The 22169-nt window shown below is 33.8% G+C and overlaps 1 protein-coding gene across 4 annotated transcripts in view; it reads left to right on the top strand.

Moving 5' to 3' along the window:
- The window catches only part of LOC110098320 (probable amino-acid acetyltransferase NAGS2, chloroplastic), a 40776-nt gene that overhangs the window by 12801 nt on the left and 5806 nt on the right, over positions 1-22169 (top strand). For 3 of the 4 annotated variants that reach the window (XR_003701514.1, XM_020825123.2, XM_020825124.2), the window contains exons 6-11: positions 1060-1211; positions 9891-10305; positions 10989-11086; positions 11395-11506; positions 11638-11797; positions 17474-17546. Coding sequence is in view for 2 of the 4 variants with exons in the window: in XM_020825123.2 (XP_020680782.1) it covers positions 1060-1211; positions 9891-10305; positions 10989-11086; positions 11395-11506; positions 11638-11797; positions 17474-17546 (1010 nt within the window). In the remaining 2 variants the exon portion in view is untranslated. Of the gene's footprint in view, positions 1-1059; positions 1212-9890; positions 10306-10988; positions 11087-11394; positions 11507-11637; positions 11798-17473; positions 17547-17641; positions 18450-22169 lie in introns of all 4 variants that reach the window. The other variant, XR_003701513.1, reaches the window with a different exon arrangement.

Below are 22169 nucleotides of genomic sequence, written 5' to 3' on the forward strand. Positions count from 1 at the left end.
ATTGAAAATTCTTATAATCATGCCTTATGACTCATTAACCTTAAAGTAGCACACTTCGCAATACTTTTATTAGTTCCATGAAATTCTTGGTTGGTTTCACATCAGATTGCATGATGCTTAGACCATCAGAGCTATTTGTGCTTGTAAGTAATAGGTAATCTTGTAAACAGTGCATCAAGTAGGTAAATGTTGATAATTATATGAAATTTGAGAACCCAAATATTCTATTGATTTTTCCTCATCGCAAACCTTTGTCTAATACTTTGCAAGAGGATGAAAAATGAAAATAGTATATCTTTTCATTGTTAGGGCATCATCATTGTTATTGCAATGAACCTCATCAGAGTTAGCATTATAAATCATTCTACTCCATTCATTATTATGAAGATAATTGCATTTGGAGAAGATAAAATCACTTTCAAGGCATCAAAATAGATTTATCGCTGCTTACCAATCCATTATAGCATTATCAATTCTTAATCTTAAACATTTGATGTTGAACATAAGAACTACAGATAATCACATTGACTAACTGGTAAATCACTGATGAATTCAAATTTTATACGTAAAATGCTTTGATATAATGTGATAAAAAATTAATTGATATATGAATATTATGTTTATGTTATTTAAAGTCTAAACAAATTTTAGCAGCTTGAAGGGATGACGACGTTTATCGCAGTAGGTTGAAGCCAAATTATTGCCTAATGGATTTCTTCTTCATGCAGTTATCTTTTAATTTTTGTTTTTTATAAATTTAATAATCCATTTTTCATTCACTGCTTCCTTGTGATCACAGCCAGTCAATGATGCATGGTTAATCGTGTATTTGGCCGGACAATCATAACTTGCTTCAAAAACAACGAATGAAGCACCTCTCTTAGTTTTGTTTTTGTTGCACATGATAGTTTTCTATGTTTTTTTTAAAGCTATTGTCTCTTCTTTCTGTAATTCTCTTTTATCTATATAAAAACCATGTGTTTAAGTTGGTCATATTTTCAGTTTTTTCTTGCTTATTTTGTTGGATAATTCGAAATGAAATGTTGTTTCTTTTGGCAGAGAAGAGGAGTTGTTGATGGTATTGATTATGGATTGACTGGTGAAGTAAAGAAAATTGATGTTCCTCGCATACGAGAAAGGCTTGAGAAGGATTCTATAGTTATAGTAAGCAATTTGGGATATTCCAGCACGGGAGAAGGTTTAAATTGCAAGTATGCATCTGTTATCTGTTAAATTATCCAAGATAGAAGGAAATTTTTGATGTTATTCTATGGTCAATGAGCTGTCATTCTAGAAATGTTTCACTCAATTAAAATTGCATATTGTTTATAAATGTTGAGATTAAATTTTCATGTTTAATTTTTGAGTTGTAACTTCTAGCACAGTAATATTACCTACAGGGTATTTTGTAAGGGCAGGCAATATGGCTGCCTTAACCAACTTGAGTGCAGTAATACACTTTGCAGATCACACCCACATATTGAAATTCAAGCCGACTTTATGTCACCCAGGTTTAGAGGCTATAGACCCTGATAAAACCGGATGCGATGATGAGATGTATCTCAACTTTTAAGATAAATCTCAAAGGAGAACAATATTTTTTTACATTAATAGAATCATAATAATAGTTCAACAGGAAAGCACTAATAACATTTAATAAAAAAAATTGGAAGAACAACTATATAAACAAAGACTATCCAAGTCCATATAGTGGGATAAAGGCTTATTGTTGTTGTTGTTGATGTTGGATGATTAAAACTCAAATAATGATATTTAATTAGATGAAAGGGTCCAATTTAGTAGAGAAGAATAAATTAGATGGACACTTAATTGTATTCAAACATGATTTTCTAAGCCTAAAATAAACCACAAACACAAAATATGATGACGTGAAACCAGGAATTGTTTCTTGGAGATTAATAAGATTTTGTTAGAGCAATGATAATACAATTTAATACTTCTCAAATTTGACAATTCAATAAAGATCTTAGAAGTTAACAACGCCTAAGCAAGTCGTTACAACTACGTTTGCAAGATCTATAAAATAACAACCTCAATAAAAAGTAATGAAAATGAATAGCCAACTAGAATCTGGCGGTTAACAAAGCGATCGTCTCACCTTAAGGCTCAAAATCACTCTTCTACGTCTAGGGTTGTCGGAGGAAGAAGAACCACACAAGAAACGAGACCACTTCGAGGTAGACGGTGCCGGCTATCCGTAGAGATGGAGAGGGAGGCGTAGGATGCGGAGGTGGCAAGGAATGACGACCGTCGATGATCTACTCGTAGTCTGCAAATTGTCCGTCGATGATGTGCACAGGGGTGGGGAGGATTCGATCCAAGTAATCTCCAACTGTATCGTTGTCGTGGTCAAATCCCACGTCGAAGAAGGGAGAACGAAGAACGTGGATGTTCCCGTAGATGTCGAATATGAGTCCGCCTTCAAGCTCAGGTTCCGCCATGCATCATGGGAGATCGTGGCGTTGATGTGGTAGAAGGGGGTGGGAGAAAGGCCACCCAGGGGAGGGAGGTGGAGCCAAGGGGCGGGTGGAGCAAGGGGTCGGGTGGTGAGGAGGAGGGGAGTGGGCGACTGAGTTAGGTGGAGGTTTGAGAGACTAATGAGCAATCTCAATTTGAATTTCCCTTAGACAGAGTGGGAGGGAAATTAATGGAGAATTCAAATTAATCTCATGAGGGGCCAGCGGTTTTAGGAGAAATTAATGGGTTAATTGGGTAGCAATTAATAACATATGAGAGAAATTTGGTTCTATGAATGGCCGGCCACAGAGAGAAAAAAAGGAATTAGGAATTATAAGTAAGTGGGGCCCATGTACTAGTCTAATATTTTAATAACTCTGAATTTGTTCTCAGATTTATGAGAGGAAACGTTTCCAAAATGGGGAGTTATCAATTAGAAGTAATTTGAATTGATCATTCAAAATTAGATCCAATTAATATTGGAGCCTTAAATCAAGGAGCTAATTTGGAAAGCATTTATGGCCTCATGAAACCACCTGGAATTTCAAATTTTGAAATTCAAAGAGGGGGGAGAAGGAAGCCGGCGGCCAAGTCAAGGAGCTGAGCTCGGGACGGGGTAGGGGGGGCCGGCCGGTGGTAGCTGACAGGGGGCCGGCGGTCTAGCCGGTCCAGTAGGGATGGCGGCAAGACAGTAGGGGAGGAAGAAGGGGTCGGCGGGATGGGGAAGAAAGAGGAAGGGCTTCGAGGAAATTGAAATTGCCGGATTTACTAACCTTGCACCACACCACCGGTAGAACTCACAAAGAGATCTACGACGATCTCCTCTTCTAGAACTCACAAAGAGATCTTAGAGGATTCATGAACTCACAAAGAGAACAAAGAGCAACCTTTTTTTTTCATTTATCAAAACTAACTTTAAATACAATGATAAAGCCTATATATAGACCAACCGAAAATAAAAGTCATAAAGACGACATTGCCCTTGGGCTACAATAAACACTAACTCCCTCATAGGGGTACAAATGAAAAAAAAAAACATGAAATAGAAATTGCATGAAATTTTGTATAAGATTTCAACTGCATCTACGACTTTCATGATTCCAAATTTCCTCGCATTAATTTTCATTAGAATATCATAAATCTTGTCATGGTGATTTTATTTTTTCTTACTTTGAACTTTATGAGTTTTGCCATGATCTAGGGTTTATTTTGTGTGAGATTTCAGCTGTATCTTTGGCTTTCATGATTCCAAATTTTCTCGCATTAATTTTCATTAGAACGCCATAAATATTGTCATGGTAATTTATTTTTTCATAGTTTGATTAAGGAATTTTTGGATTACTTAACTTTTTAATATTATTATGATGACTAAAAATATGTTTGATGAGTGGAGGAGTGTATTGATTCATATTTTTAAGAATAAAGGTGATTTATAAGAGTGTGTGAAATATAGATGAATTAAGTTAATGTGTCATTCAATTAAATTATGGGGGACTAATTAAGCATAGGTTATGACGTGATACTAATGTTTCTTAAATTAGTATGGATTCATGTCGGATAGGTCTACTATGGAAGATAAACACTTGTTGAGAGGTTTGATAGAGAAATATAGAGAGTAATGAGGATCTATATATGATATTTATTGATTTAGAGAAGGCATATAATAAAGTTCCAAGAAAAGTGATATAGAGAGTTCTAGAAAAGAAATGTGTTAATAATGCTTATATTCAAGTAACTAAGGATATGTATATAAGAGTTGTTTCATGTGTTCAAACATAAGATGGTATGACCAAGTATTTTCCTATTTTAGTTGGATTACATCTTGGATCAACTTTAAGCTCATATCTTTTTGCTTCAATCCTTGTTGTATGCTTTTTGCTGATGATATTCTTCTTTTTGATAAAGCTAGAGAGAGTTGATGAAAAATTGAATTATGGGCCTCAACCTTATAGTCTAAAGGTTTTCGTTTGAGTAGATCTAAATTCAAATACATGAAGTGTAATTTTAGTAGTAATAAATCTAGTGGTAGGATTGTGACATTGGGTGGCCTAGTCATTAAAAAAGAGTACATATTTTAGATATCTCGGGTCTATTGTTCAAAGTAAGTTGAAATAGATGAGGTTATTTTTAGGAGAATTCAAGTTGGATGGTTGAAGTGGTGGAATGCATCGAGCTTGTTGTACGATAGAAAAATATCCCACAAACTTAGGTGAAAATTTTATAAGATGGTGGTGAGACCTACAATACTTTGTGGCGCAAAATGTTGGCCATTAAAACGGAAATATAAAATTAAGTTAATTGAAGATGAGGTGGTTGAGATGGATGAGTGACTTTACACTTAGAGACTAAATGCTAAATGAGTATATACGTGAAAAGGTTGGAGTAGCTCCAGTGATAGATAATATTAGAGAGAGTTCCTTTAGATGATTTGGCCACATAAAACATCGGCTTTTGATGACTATGTTAGGATAGTAGATGTATTAGATCCAGCATATGTTGAGAAAGTTAGAGGTAGAATGGTAGATCCAAAAAGATTTGGTTAGAAATTATTAAAAATGATCTTATTTTATTAAATTTAAATAAGAATTTGACTCTTACTATGATACAATGGAGAAAAATGATTCATGAAGTTGACACCATGTAGTGGGATAAAAGCTTATTGTTGTTTTGACTTTTAACAGCGTGCAATGGTGAAAAAGGATTCATATAGCCGACTCCACGTAGTGGGACAAAGACTTAATGTTGTTGTTGTTATTGTTGGGTTGGTAGTCAATATTTTTTAAGGGTTAGTAACTTGCATTTTGAAAATTTGTGGTTGTTGAATTGCTTTATGTAGCATATATTACTTTAATATAAGAAGTCATACACCTATGCTTTACATGTGGTCGAGTCAAGCACATCATGGATTGGATTTAGTTTGGCTTGGACTCATGCATTGCTTTCATATATATGTTCATGCTTGGCATTTTAAAATTTTCTATAATCGAATTTGACTTATAATTAACTTGCCTAAATTAATTGAACGAATACTTATAAGAGGTAATAATGTAATCAAAAGATATAGGGAGCCTATATCTCCTGATCACAAAAGACACGACGGACTTCTACGGACGAAAATGACTAAAGACGAGGAAAGAGACGAACAAACTCTTACATTTCAAATTAAACTAAACAAAAGAAAACTTACAACAATACAAACGACTCTTGCAAACAAAATGACGACACCCTAAAGTTGCTGCACTTGGAGAAGAAAGATACAGGTGGAGTGGCACTTCGAGAGCGAAGGATAAACCGAGAAGAAAGGTTGGAAAGAGCCGCAGGATTTCCGGAGGGGATGAGAAAGAAGGTGAAAGAGCCCGCAGATTTCAAGCAACCCGCAGGTTAACAGATTTTTTTTCCAAAAATCACATATCACATTCACTACTTAAAACATTACAATACCCCCCATATATATAGGTATGAAAGGGGAAGACCAAAAGACATATTACATTAATTCTAACACATAAAACTAAGCATTAAAAAGCATAGGAATCTCCCCCCCATGCTCACGGTTTAACACCCAAACCAGGAACCAAGGAGACAACCACGGGAGACGAAGGAACCGCACGGACCAAAGAGCCACGGCCACGGGAAACGAAGGAACCGCACGGACCAAAGAGCCACGGACGGGAGAAGGAGTCCAGCCGTGAGATCCCAAGAGGCAAAATAAAAAACTTAAAACCTTGGTGGAAACCAAGGGGTCATACATAGGAATACTAAACCACAACTTGGGATCCCAAAAGTCCCATTGGAAACCCAAAAGACTATAACATAAAAAGCCTAAAAATATTTAATTAAAAGATAATAAATGAACTAAAATGTTAGCTCATAATGAGCTAACCCTTAGTTCAATAAATGAACTAAAGTCCAGCTCATAAATGAACTAAAAGTTTAGCTCAAATATGATGAACTACTAGACTCAAGGGAAGCCAAAATTTGATTTATTTTGGACTAGTGTTGACCCCCCCTTTGTCTACATCAGATAATAAACTAGTAGAAAACCAAATGAGTACTTGGCTTCTCATATTAATAAATAATTTTAATGGTCTAAATGAATAAACAATTCCATAAATATGAAATTAGTATTTAATTGCTTGACACCGATTAAACAAAATAATAGCTAAGTTACGGGCAAACTTTCTTGCAACCATATAATATAAGTAAGTAGCAATAAACTTATTCATTGAAATAGAGAAATAATAATGGGATTGCCTTAAAGTTATTTTGACTTCTTTAATAATCTCATCTAGTTGACAAAGTTTTCTTCTTCGACAGTAATTTAGGAGAAAGGGCATGCGAGGGATGACAAAGACAATATAAGGTTATTATTGGAAGCATAAAATTATTTAGAATTTATCCAAGAAATAATAGCATTTTTATTGGTTTGATTGCTAGATTTAATTGAGACTGAGTCAAGATCAATGTTAAATCATGCTAAACAAATTTTTTGGTCAAGTAAATCTTACAGTTGTGTTGTGAAATCCTGAAAATAGTCAAATTTACGGGATTTGAGGGCTTTCACTTATCATGTGTTTCTACTTCTTTAATGAACTCCTTTTCCTTTTCACAAGTTGTTGGTTTTATCAATTCCTTTCTTTAGTAAGCTCCCGTTGTGATTTTCTCACATCTTCTTTTCGTTGAGGCCAAGGGTTCAAGATTTTGGATAGATGTGGATAGGAAGAATATGAAGGTTATTAAAAAAATAAAGAAATGGTAGTATTATGAATTATAATAAGTTTGTAATTACATTTATTTATTTAATAAAATTTAATAATTTATTGAATTATTGGTAATAGTGGTTTTCATTTAATTTAGTGATAAATATATTAAGATTTATTATTAATATCCTGAAATTAAATTTTATTTATGTCAAATTTTTACTTTCAACACAACATTTTCCAAAAATGCTAACATTTAATAAATAAAAGTTTAAAATATATATTTGAATTAATTAATATAATTATAGTATGCGCAATTATATATATAATATGCTAAACTTAACTATTCATATAACTAAAATATCGCACCGTCATTTTTTAAACTGTTGCCAAAATATTAAAATTGTCAATAAAACCTCAACTTATATTTTTTTGCTTTTGTGAAATGCATAATTGTTTGATTGTGGCATGTGAAAATACACGAGTTGAGTAGTTAAAAAAAAATGTTACAAAGTTAGGTTTATAAATATATTGTGATGTGATGCATGAGTTGAGTTACACAAGATAAAAAGGAAATTGAATAATAGCTTAACCGTTTATATAATCATGCTTCAAATTAAAATCGGATACAAGAATTCGACGTGTTCAACTTGCTTAGGCAAAAGAATTACAAGGAAAATTAACCAAACAATTTAAGCCAATACAAAGGGAAACGTAAAGTTAAAAGCTAGTGATTTGAATCCAACGATTAATAAGGAGTTGTTCACCTTGAGGCCTCTTCTTTCTTTCCTATGAAACTAGGTTGAGCGGCGGAAGATCGTCCAAGCTAGAAGTGAGGTTGCCACGAGGAGGGAGGAGCCAATGAACGTCGCCATGGAGAAGGAACTCGGAGGTGGAGGTGGCACGGTGGGATGACCTTCAATGATCCACGTGTAGTCGGAGAATTGGTCGTCGATGGAGTCCACTAGTATCAGTAAAATCCGATTAAGTACTCTTCGACAACATTGTCGAAGCCAAACCCCACGTCGAAGAAAGGAGATCTTAATACGTGAATATTTTCATAGATGTCGTATAAGAGCCCGTGATCAACGGCGGGATCCGCCATACACCATGGATTTGAAGCTGAGCAGTCACCACTAGCCCAAGGGGAGGAAGGGGCGGCTTGGAGAGGAGGAGGAGGGGAGGCCGGCGGTAGAGAGAGGGGAAAAGATGTGATTTGCTGTAGAAAACTGAAATTAATTTCAGTTTAAGGGATTTGGGAGGGAGAATATTTGAGATTTGAATTTCCAATTAAATCCAATTAAAGCATTAATGGAAATTTCATTAGGGTGAGGCCAAGGGGGAGCCGGCGGTAGGGAGAGAGGGGGAGAGGGAGTTTAAAACTGAAATTATTTTCAGTTTTAGTATAATTGGAGGGAAAATTATTTGCACTTAATTTGGATTTCAAATAGAATGAAGGAGTTAAGTGCATAATTAATGAGGGATCAAGAGAGGGGGGCCGGCGGCATGGCTAGAGAGAGAGGGAGAGGGGTTTCCAAACATTGAATGATGACTAGGAGAGTTTTAAATTATATCTAAATTAATTTAATTTTGAATTTGGATTCAATAAAAAACTTTCCATATATAGAGTTTCCAAATTTGGAAAGAGTTTGAAATTTGAAATTCAAATTTCAATTCGAAATTAGCGGAGAGGAGGTGGGTGGAAGGTGGTCGACGGGTGGCTATGTGGCCGGCCGGTGGTGAGAGGGTGGACGGCGGGTGACCCTAGGGGCGGCGGCAACAAGGGGCTCGAGCTTCTTTGCTTCCTCTTCTTTGATTGGGATCTTCTATCGCGGAGAGGCAAGAGACTACGGGTTGCAAGCCTTGGATGATTTCTCCAAATGAACTCACAAAGAGATCACAAAGAACTCACTAAGAGATCTCAAAGATATTGAACTCACCAAGAGAACAAAGCATAAGAAAATTTCATTCCACAATTCATCCTCCTTCATACAAGATACAAGAGCCATATAAATAGGCTCCAAATGAAAGCAAGTACAAAAGTCTAAAATGCCCCTCAGGCTACAAGAGAAAACTAATACACACAAGGGTAAAATGGGAAAAACTGAAAATAAGCAAGTAATATATGAAATGCAGATACAACAATTCATCAGTAGTAAAGGCCCTCCATTATGGCCGTCGATCTCCGGTGTCGTCTCTGATAAACGCGCCGAAATCTCCTGTCGATGCCCCCATCATATTGAGTTTGACCCTAGTTTAGATTCGTGATGAAAATGTATGTGTTTTGTTCTTGAATTATGTTTTAGCCTATGCCAATTTAAACTTCCTTTATATCAATGCTTAGTGATGTATTATTTTTTATAATCTGTATGGACTTGTGGTGTGTTTTAACTTTTAACTATGTTTATGCTAGTTTGATGCCTTAATTAAGCTTTGTTAAGTTTCTTATATTAAGCTTTTTGCATGGACATGAAAAGGAACCAAACTTCCATTTCTGCCTAATTAAATTAAAAAAATAATGAAACTTTCTAGTTTGTATTATTAAGACATGAGATTTGAGTATAATTTCACATCAAATAGTTCAAAAAATATATTGCATAGAAGTATCAAGTGTTTGACTCTCACTCATGATCAATGATAGATGAATAGTTTTTTTTTTGGTTAATGCAACTTTTTTAAAAACTTGAATGGTGATTTATTAGTGGAATGTTTCAGCACCCATGAAGTTGCCACTGCTTGTGCCTTGGCCCTTGAAGCCGACAAATTGATTTGCATCACAGATGGTCAGATTGTCAATGAAAAGGGCTGCCCTATTCGTTTCATCTCTCTTCAAGAAGAAGATTTCATGATTAAGAATAAATCTAAACAGAATGAAGCTGCGAACCACGTGAAGGTTGTTGGTTCAGAAAATTATATTCACCCTTTCAATTTTGAATCAGTTGAGAGCGGCAAACAAGCTATGGCCACGGAAGCCTTTAGTCTAGGGAATTATGCAAATGCTCAAAATGTTGTTGGAGTTGATAAATTTAGTGCATCATGGTCAATTGGACAAGGATTTGCTATTGGTGGTGAAGAACGGATGAGCACACCCTACTTTGCTGAGCTAGCTAGTGCTGCATTTGTCTGCAAGGTAAGCTTATCTATGATATGATTAGGTTTTTGACTCTTTGCAAAATGTATTGATTTTTTTGTTCTCTTTTTTTGTTTAGTTGATAAAGTTCTATTGAAGCTTGTGGAGTTTTCTTTTCTTTCCTCCTTTTATTTTCTTCAACAATACTATTTATAAATATTTTTTTGTTAAATATGGATTCAGATGTCTGTGTAAGGCTTGGATCCTCTTATATTTTTCTTTTGAAAGCCTCCTTTTCTTTTTAGTCGGATTCCATTCATATGGAAGTAATCTACTCAGATTCTTCCTTTTTTGCTGGATGACAATGGAAGCTATTTCAGCATAGAAAGTGGGAATTTGGCTCCAAAATTGCTTGCAATTTTTTTAAACCACCCTCAACACAGGAACGGCTTTTTGGTTGTGGGGACTCTCATACCAAATTGACTTTGTTAAACATTACCAGGCGTCCTTCCATATGTAAGTTGGAACAACAATGCAACTTTTTATCCATGTGGATGCATGCGTAGCTTCTCTCTTATAGTTAAGGTTATGCTAGATTGAAAAGCTTAATACTAAGACATGCCTTTCGAGAAGAAGCTGGTCAATTAACTCACTTGCAGATCTTGTTCATCTATTGTGTATGAGTAAATGACCATAGCATTTTAAATAAATAAAACTTCTTTTTTCTTTGACTCTTGAATCAGCGTGGAGTTCAAAGAGTTCACATAGTAGATGGAACTTGTGGTGGGGCATTGCTTCTTGATTTGTTCACAAGAGATGGGAGAGGAACAATGATAGCTGGGTATGGAATCATTCCCATGAATGAGTTTTATTTCATAAATGTCATGTTAGCATTTCTTTCTTCTTTTTTTATATAGCTTGGATAATCTTCAGTGAAAATCCCCAGCCATTCTTTGCTGGCATTAGTAATAGGAGTGGAATTCACCTTATGACTAAAGAGGCTTCAAACTTGGCTCGAACTTCTAAGAAAGTTTGTGTGAAAATTTAACCATATCATTCTTTTGGCATATTGTATCTTTTTTTTTTTAAAGGATTGAAACTATCTTTTGCACCTAAAAAAATTCTTTTTGCGTGCACCGTGTACTACAGTAATGTTTATGAGGGAACTAGAATGGCAAGGGACATGGATCTTCCGGGTATAAAGAAAGTTATCAATCCTTTAGAAGAATCTGGTACACTGATTCTGAGATCTGAAGAACAGGTTTACTGCTTAACCCTCTTTCTTTTTTTAATGTACTATGATTAAGCAAGCTTTCACATACATAATGCGTAAGCCATATTTCTTTGGAGACAACACTGACAGTAACATTTAAACTTTTATTTTGTTTCTAGCTACGTAATGAACTAGATTCATTCGTTGTTGTTGAACGGGATGGTTCTGTTATTGCTTGTGCTGCTCTTTTCCCTTTTCTTGAAGAGAAGTGTGGGGAGGTTGCGTCATTTGCTGTGTCTGCAGAATGCCGTGGACAGGGTCAGGGAGACAAGTTGCTAGGTACCATATCAGTTCATTAATTTCTCATCGTTTGCTATAATTTCAAGCTACTTTTAGAGGGCTATTTATATTTTCTGCTAAAAAGAGGAGTCGAATGTCCCAAAATAAATGTAAATATTCAAGAATACTCATTCTATTTTTTGGGAAATTTTTTCGTTTTTCTTTCTTTATTTAATTCTCTCTTTTTTATTATTCATTTATATCAGAAAATATCAGGAGCATTCCTAAACCTTTTGATTTCGCGGTGCGATAAGAAATTTAAATCGTAGTATGGGTTTACATTTTTTTTTAAAGAGATGCAGAATTTTCGATGCAACTTGGTTCAAATTAGATTTTCATAATAGTGCACACTGCGCTTTGAAACTGTTGTGGTTCCAATTCTCATCCTTTCATTGATGAGGTGGTTTCAAATTGGAATGCATACAATATTTATACATTTAGACCATTTGGCACGCCTTTTAACATAACATACATGCTTCTCGGCATTATTCATGTTTGTTTGCAGGCTAGCTTGCACGTGTATGAAGTGTGATATGATATTTTGGAAATTGCTTATAACAATATTATCTCTCTTAAATTTTATTTGCACCAGTATTTTTGCAGGTCTTATGGGGGGGGGGGTTGGAATATGCAGCTTTAACTATAGGTGCCACACATCATTTTTGTATGCATTGAAATTCATTGGGAGCAGCAAAGAGACTAGGCATTCATGTTTGTTGGCGAGCCACATCTTATGGAATTTTGAACTTTGTTCATTTTATCTTCCATTTAGTGAACCTATTTTTTCACTTGAAAAATTTTGATACAATATATTATAAGGGTAGGTCATTCCAATGTGCAAAGACATTTTGGGTGACCATGGCTTAAGAATGTCATCCCATTGCACCTATAAAAGTGTTTATTAGAAGTGCAAGTGTTTTTTTGCATGCAAGATTTACAAAAATAGGTGGTCAGAGGCATCAAATCTTAATCCTAGACTATCTTGTAAAGAATTTGGTAGGGAAATATGAAGGAGAAAGTGAGAGACGGTTTAGAGGGAGATGTAGGGGTTGACAAAAGAGTTGAGATGTGAAGGAGGATGCATTATAATGAAATATTATTATATTACATATTTTATTTTTAAAATTTTCCATTTTTTGAGAGAACTAGTCACCCCCAGAGCTAATCATTTTATTTAATTTTTAATATTAAACTCTTAGTACAATTGAAGGACCTATAACTGATTTGGCTCAATTGCATGTGCTTGGTGTTTGCAAATGTTCCTTAGATTTAAAATTGATGCCTCCCTCTATCCCTCTCTCAACTACACTTCATAAAAGTTCTCTCTTTGCAAATGTTCCTTTGGCCGTTTGTTTCTGATCATGAATGATAGATGTGGAGCGGGGCAACCGTAGAGATCTACAATCTACCAATTGCTAACTCTGTGAGTTTTTATCTCACCTATGTATTTTTCTCTCCTCATTTTCTTCTCTATTTGCTACTCATTTATTTATTAAAAAAAATCAACCTTTGAGAATAATTCTAACAATTTGTTAATTTATTATAGCTTATTATAAAAATTACTATTTGATCTTTTTCTCTCTTTGATGCTTATTTAAATGATAGTTCTAACATTTTGTTTATTTATTATAGCTTAAAATCAAAATTTGATTGATGAAAGCTTTTGTTTGTTTATTTATAACTTATTATAAAATCTGAATTTGACTTTCTTCTCTCTTTGATGATTATGTGATCAGATTTATTTTAAAAATAAATTCTAACATTTTATTTGTTTTTTTATGACTTATTATAAAAATCGTTTGAAAGTAATTATAACATTTTGTTTGTTTATTCTGGCTTATTATAAAAATCAGTATTTGATAGATGATAGGTTTTGTTTCTTTATTTATAGTTTATTGTAGAATATTTTTTAACAAGTTTTTTATTTAACTTAGTTATGAAGAGATTCTTTAAAGGAAAGCTTGAGCAAATGAAAGCGACGTAATTGTAGATGATATGTAAGAAGAATATGAAGAGTTAAAATTTTCTTTAGCAGGTAATATATCTTTTTATTTTAATAACTTTAATTAAAAAATTGATAATGTTGGTCCAAAGGCTATGTAAAAAATGTTGAGGGTATTTTTAAAATTGGTAATTTATGCTTCCACAAAAAATCTTAGCTTAGCCACTTAGTAGAGGGAGAGAAATGAGGGGTTTGTTGTGCACGAGACTAAGAGGATGAGGGGTTCGTGTGATTTTAGGAGACAAAGGAGACGGGGGAGGGCCTCGGGTTGAGGGTAGTCCTAATTTTTTTCTTTTTTTTTTGTGAAATTGTATGGTACATGAGCAAGGAATATAGGGCATTTAGTGGCGATTGATGGGGGTCACGAGTGATTTCTAGATGAATGTCATGTGTGATTATGCGATTTTAATTTTTTAATATACACACACTTATATACATATATTTATGATGTATTTGTATTTTTGTGCAATTTCTCTTTTCTCATCTTAAAATGTGTCGTTGCAATGTGCACTGGCAAATATTGTGTTATGCTCTCGTGAATCAATGCAAGCAACACAGGTGTCCTTTTTTTTTTGGTAATTTCGACATTCTGGACTCGTCGGCTTAGTATGTTTTGCGAGCAATTGACATTCAAGCAAATTTGTGTGACATCACATCTGTTGTTTGTTATTTTTGTCATGTTTGATCAAATAGCCCTCAAGATATCCTTTCTTGATAAATTCGACAGTTTGAACAAGTCGGTGAAGTTCATTTTGTGAACAGACGATATGACTTCTATGCAACTTCACGACGTTCAATTAATTGTGTAATGTTGCATTCAACAATCATTAATGAAGCTAATTTAAATTGGATTTGATTTATATTGCTTCATGACGCATATGGGTGGGTCAAAAATCTGTATGCGGCTAATTTAATCATAGAGTATCACATTTCTTCAATTTATCTCAAATGGTCCCATATGTACAAATTAACAAAAATTGGGATGCAAATTGTTCTCAATTTGTCCATCAATTATACACAATTGATCACAATCCCAATTTAGTCCTTGAGGAATTAACTTGATCATTTTTGTATATTTAAGGGACTAAATTGAAGAAAAGTGACTTTGTGACTAAATTGGATACATAAAAATAACTAGAAGTCTATTTTCGGCATTTTCCCTTTTGTTAAATCTACCCCATTGCTTCGATCATCCTTTCAATCTCATGATTAACATTAACGTTATCATTCATCTACGGAATAGAATATTCTTTGTTGCATTTACTTTTTACTAGATAACTAAGTAATTTTTATTTCACTTCCGTCTGACCTCCTTTTATGCCTCAACATTCCTCAACATTCTTACTATTCCATGTAGGCCCAATAAAGTGCTCCTCTGGCTCGAGAAACACCACAATTTGTAATTTTTTCACAATATATACACTGACGTTTTGTCATATTATTTGCATCAACAAGCATTGTATACTTTCACATATGATCATTTCTTCTTCTATCTTTGATCATCTACAAGTAAGTTTAAGTGCCCCAAAAATTAAAAGATTAGAACAATCAGAATATAAATAATATAATTAACAGATTACTTAACCCAATTTACACAAATATTCAATAATTAAAGTATTAAACTTAGAAATAAAAACTTGCACTTGAAAATTTTCCAATGATTGTCATGTCGTACAAATCAAAATTGCAGAAGGCAAGGGGCACGGGCACCATATAAAAGCATAGAAACCGCAAATGGAGTAATGTCACCTTTCGTGTGCAAGATAAAGTCGACGAAGTATTGAGAAACATAAATCAAAATACAAATCATGAAATCTAGCAACTCGAAAAACAAAAGCAGAAGAATCAATATATAAAGGGATCAGAGAATGCCATTGTTAGAGATAAAAGAGTTTACATGTTGGTGGCATGTCTTGCTTTTAGTATGAGATTGCATCAGTGCGTCCTTGAAGTGTGACGAGAATCATAGGGAGTAGTGTGAAAATCATAGCAAGTAATGTGTTATTTTTGATATTGTCATTGTTGATCAAGAGTCTCTGTATTTATGATTTATTTTAATTGTGAAAACACTTAGGCGACAAACCAAAATATTTAATATTTATATCGCATGCACCCTATCACTACAAATCATTTTATTTAAAAAATATATTTAAAACTTAAAATGATTTAGTTACATTTATACTTTCTATTTATTGTCATTGTTGAACAAGACAGTCTTTGTATTTATGATTTATGTTAATTGTGAAAACACTTAGGCTATAAACCAAATTATTCAAATATTTATTTCGCAAGCATCCTATCACTACAAATCATTTTATTTAAAAAATATACTTAAAGATTAAAATTATTTAATTCCTATTTATGATTTCTATATGATTATCTACATGTTAGATAAGTAATTATAAAAATAATAAAAATATTTAACCATCATGTAATATACTTGGTATATAATGTTAAATAATTATAAGAAGTTCACAATATAATATAGAAATTATAATTATGATAGAAATAATAAAAACAATTTATATTATGATAAATTATATTAAAAGTATGATTACTACAATTCAATAAATATTATTTATCATTAATATATTTTATTTTAAATTATTAATGTGACAAAGTAAGACTATTAAAATTATTATTACTTGTGCTCATTTGGAACCACTTTTAGTTTATTTATGATCTTTTTTTAAAGAACATGTAAAATAGTTATTATAACTACGTAATTGGTGCATATATGCTTTAGAATCTTACATATAAAGACATATTTATAAATTTACTCATCCTTGCATATACATGTGGGTTAGATCTTGTTCTAGATTGATTTTATGCGAGTCTCAATTTGATTTTAATTGAAGCTAGGGCTAGCTTGTTAGTTCACTAAAAAAAATTTTTTTGAGCCAAATGAATATCCGATTTTCAAGTGTTCTTTGAGCCAAATTCTCAGCCCTAATCATGTCACCATGGATATACATTCTAAATAATTAAATCGCTGCAACAATGGTCATTTACATGCTCAGAATCCTGTGTGTTCAGCCCAGGGGTGGTCAGTCAGCTGTGCGAGGAAGTTGAGGATTATTCTGAAGGATAAGAAATGTTATTAATTACCCAGGACGTTGAAGATTATTATTTCACTTCGCTGCTGGAAATGCCTGCTAATCAAATGAAGAAAACTAAATTATGAACTGTCCCGATGTGCCACTAGCGAAGCGGGTTCACTGGAAATTCTTAAATTTAACTTTTTTAGTGCTCGGTAAGATAGTGTGACCATACTAACTGTTGTAAACTGCAATTATAGGAATTATGAGGCACAAGTTTTTACTACAGTAATACTTAGTGCAGCCTGCAATTTGGTTGCAGCAATTCTACAATCATGCATGGGCGTTCAATTTGGGAACCAATGAAATAGCCATATTGAACAAATTTTAAAAGTCAAATTTCTACCTACATGTTTGTTTTCCAGAAAGACGTTTCATGCACATAGATTAAGAAAAAAAGATTTTATATCCTAGTTTATGTAATAGAGCTATTTAGTCAACACTTTACCATTTTGATTTGAAGGTAATGATTTAGTCCAGCTTAGCTTGTTAGAGAAGCCTATTTTTATTTCAGGAGTTTAATGATTTAACGTATTAATGAATATGCATACCAATCAAGATTTCTGTAAACTGCAGATTATATTGAGAAGATGGCTTCATCTCTTGAACTAGAAAGACTGTTCTTGCTCACAACTCGTAGTGTTGATTGGTAAGTTTAGCAAATCTGTGCTGCTGTTTAACTTTCTGAACATCTTTAATGACTTCTATACCGAGGCAACAGCTATTAATGGATGTGTTGTGCAGGTTTATTGCTTGCTGAAATTGCAACTGTCTGTGAAACACACCGCAGAGCATATATTCATCAAGATATTATCTATAAAGCTATATCACATTTAATTGATAATTTGGGGCGGATGTTAGAGACGTTCAGCTTATGATGTTTAGCGTCTTTTAATGTGATATGCATAGTGGCTAGTGCATATGATGCAAAACATAGTAGTGTCGAAGTAGTTGTGGGCTTCAATGTGGTAGAGGACCAAGCGTAGTGGGTCAATGGATTCTATAGGCTCGCAAGGGCTGGCTAAAGTATGTGTGCTAGATTGCCCTAAAAGAATATTGCCCCAAACATAATTTATTTTAATTATAGGGGTCGAGGTTTCATAAAGGAGCAAGCGGTTAAGCTCTTATGATTTAGTATGTTTATTGGAGCACATGCAGATGATTTAAATTCTTTTAGTAGGTTTATCAGGCACATGCAAATGGTTTTAATTTAAAAGAATTGAGCATAATTTAGAGAACATGCATGCGTATTTAAGTGCTTGCACAACTTTTGAGGTGTAATTTGAGTTTACTACTGCTTGATGATGTGCATAGGAAACTTGAAATTATTTGGATTTGGTTGTTTGTGTGAATGTTTTATCATTAAGATGCATGCAAACTTTCCATGTTGTCTGCTTGCATGTTTGTTCTGGATTTGGTTACAAATATTTCAAGTTAGATTCTCATTGTGCATTGAAGGCAGTGATGGTTGCTTGGTTATATTTAATGTGGATGCAGTTCATGCTTCGAACAACTCTAAATAGTCGGTGAGGAGTTCTAATCGTGCTCATTGGTGAGCTTTCAAATCTCATATAATTCTTGTTTGAATTCTATTCTATTTGAATTATTTTCAATTCTTTCATGCAAGATGTAGCACATTCCAAGTGTTCATTGAAAGGACTTGTTCATGCTTTTAAATGAGCTATCGTGTACCCTATGAGTCTTATTTTCATGTAGGGGGCATCTATAAAAAATGCTAGGCCTTCCCACTATACTTAAAAAAGGATGCATTGTTACTACTTAAGACATTATGATCGTGATTTTCATACCCCCTATGCTTAATAAAGCATGCATGGTCCTTCATCAACTGCACGAGAGAATAACATAGCATGATTTTCTAGCCATTTTGGAACAATGTGCATAAGTACTTATTTTTATTTCTCCCGTTGCGTTGGAATAATGTGCATGGATACTTATGTTTTGGATATATGGGCCTTCATCACATGCACAAAAAAAATATGAACATAAGATTTTTTTTGCCCCATTGGAATTATACACATTAGAATTTATGTTTGGATTTTCCCACCTCATTGAAACAACACACATGAGTGCTTATCTTGATCGGCGAGGTGAGACTATGAGATTGTGAGATCTACATGTTTTTTCTTTCTTCTCTTTTTCTTTTATTTTCTTTTCTTTATTTTTGTTTTTCTTCTTTATTTTTTATACTATTTTTTTGGAACTCAACTTTTTTAGAGAGAGGATAAGAATAGTAATGGAGAGAGAAAGAGTAAGATAAGAGATATAAGGTGGAAACGAAGTTGAGAAAAAAGGATGGTGAGGATGGAGAGAAAATAGGGTGGTGAAGCCCGTGTAAGGTGATAAAAACAAGTTGTCCGACAAAGTTTAGAGTAGTAGTATTATGGAGGCTTCTTGACAAGCTTGGAGAGAGGTGAAGCAGCAACTGTGATGTCTTGTAGATGGGTGAGTGATGAGGTATGACGATTTGAAGGTTGTTGAGAGCGTCAAAGTTATATAAGGTCAGAGTTTGTTGGGACTGCGATAGCAATATTTAAGTGAGATCTAAGAGCAAAATTGGCGATGGTAGCTTGCCAACAATTAAAGGAGTAGCGTAGTTGTTGTATGCAAGAAGAGTCGTCGAGGTTCGTTGTCGGAATCTGGTCGGAGAAAAGGTTGGTGGTTTGATGGTCGGATGTAGAGGAAATGGTGGTTTATGGTTGGTTGTAGAGGAAATGACAGTCTCCAACTATATTGGGAGAGTGAGAAGAGGTCAAGGCTTTTTTGTTGAGATTGTAAGAGGGAGAAGGGAGTTGAGCTGAGAGCATTATAAAAGAAAAATTATTCGGGAGGGTAACCCACTATTTCTTTTTGTGAAGGAGAGAGAGTTCAAGGCATGTGGAGCAAATAGAGAGGGAGAATGGGAGATTAATGAGAGTTTTTTTGTGTGGGTAAGGATGAGTAGAGATGGATGATTGATGGGTGAAGGATGAGAACATAATCTTATGCAACATTGTAGATGAATGACGTAGTGTTTTTGGGATTTGGATGTGGGGATTTGGTTTAATTTTTTGGATAAAAATATAAATTATTATATTTATTGACTTTTTCTTTCAAATATTGATTGCTTGAGTATGTCAAAATTTTGTTAACCATGCTCGTGGGTAAATTTTTCTAAATTCCTTTGCAATTGTTCAGGCAATATGAGCATCTTTCCTTGATAAATTTGATATTTTGGATAAGTCAGTATTGATCACTTTGCTACATGGGAGATGATTGAGGTAGTTCTTATCAAATTGAGGTAGATTTAACTTTGTGTCTGGGTGTTGAATTTAAATTTCTTTTGGTTGGCTCTAATAGCTTGTTAAGCCAACGAAGATCGTCATTTGTTTGATGCTTTATGAATAATGGAGTTGATGATGATTTTTTTTTTTGGCGTGGTTTTGAGATTTGAAGTTACTTTTGTCCTAGTTTTATGTTTTAATAGATTTTATGAATGGTGTGATCTAATTTGTCTCTATCAACTTATCAAGGAAATGGGCATGGCTTTTATCTTGTGTTTTTTTATTTGACATACTTATTGATGAAGGGGAATTTTATTTGGTCTTCTCTTTGTATTTATCAAACTTGTTAAAGAAAAAATACCTTGATTTTTTCCTTTGCATTGATATCCAACTGAGCTCGTTTCTTTCTTGAGCGAGGATCATTTTTTAATTTTGCCTTAACTTATTGACCAATCAAGAAAATCTCTCTGGTCTAGGTTACTTGAATTCTTTAAGTCGGATATGCTTGGAAATTAATAGCTCTTATCATCAAACTAAGCAGGGAATTCCTTATTACGACTATTTTTATGACTTATTGAGTAAGAAGAGCTGTCAGTGGTTCAGTCATATATTTGGCTTATTGAGTTTGACTTTTTTGGATCTGCTTGAGTCTTAGAGCTGAGCTATATATTGCTTGAAGTTTGCTGACTTGAAATATTTCTTTTTTTAGCCTTCAAAATTTTGAATCTTTATTTTGGGAATATTCTTACTTGACTACATAAATGCTTTTTTGGGTGAGGATTGTATTTGACTTTATTTTAGTTTGTTAATTAGTTGGAAGAACTTTCTTTGATCTTAGCCACCTGAACTCCTTTAAGTCAGAGAAGCTTGAATCTTGACAACCCTTGTCATTAGAGTAACGAAGTGGGTTTTTTCTTATTGCGGTTGTGCTTTTGGTTTGCTGAGTTAGGAAAGCTATCTACAATCCGGTCATATTTGGTTACATTGAGTCCATCCTTTGGACCCATTTGAATCATAAACTCAAGTTATAGGAGAATTTTTTTATTTTCCTGCTTGATTGGTTGAAGCTCGTAGATTTGGAAGTCCTCTTGCTTAACTTCAAGGATCTTGGTGTGCCGAGATGTTAACCCTCTTGCTTTAAGTTTTGTTTGAAGATTGATTTTCCTTTTTTACTCACAAAACTTAATGAAATTTAGCAGCAACAATTTTAAATATTTATTTGGGTCATCTGGCACGAAGTATGAGATCAACCCAAATAAATATAGAGAAAAAGACCCTTGTCTTACAGCTAGAATTTTAGCAGGCTTTGAAAATTAAAAAAAAAAGACACCCTCCTATCTTCCAGGGAGACTTCCATGATAACTAGAAATTGTTGTATTTCATATTCTATTATAACTTCTGTTTGTTCGTGCAACCATATGAAATTTAGTATCAATCATATAGATATTTATTTGTTGATCTTGACATAAAGAATAATATCAATCTAAATAAATAAATAAAAGATACCTTTTGTCTTGGAGGAAGATTTTATGTACATCACTCCTTGATTGCATATCTGTGTGTTATATTTCTTCAATTGCCGACCAATGATTGGTTTTATTGGTTGTTATTGACCACTCAGATTAACAAGTTCATAGGATTCTACTTTGTTTGCTTTCTTGAGAACGGAAGGATATTCGCAATTAGGCTTGAACTGCCTCTAGTTTTGTGGGGAATAATTTTCCTTCATCATCAAAATAAATTTTCTTTCTTAGAATTTTCGAGGATGCGATCAAAGGGCTTAAACATCATTGTTCAATAAATTCTCAATTTTTGTTGAGTTTAGAGTCTTACGTCAACAAATGCATCGAGCTCTTCCATTTGTAGGAGCTTTTTTCCTTTGAGTCATGTCAAATTGGGAAGTTACTAAAAAAGATGGCAACTTGACTTCAAGTGTCAAGATTGCTTCAACTAAGAGCATTTAGGCATTAAGGAATAGATTTAGTTGGTAT

The sequence above is a fragment of the Dendrobium catenatum genome, unplaced genomic scaffold (assembly GCF_001605985.2).
Source record: "Dendrobium catenatum unplaced genomic scaffold, ASM160598v2 fragScaff_scaffold_849, whole genome shotgun sequence".
Lineage (NCBI taxonomy): Eukaryota > Viridiplantae > Streptophyta > Magnoliopsida > Asparagales > Orchidaceae > Dendrobium > Dendrobium catenatum.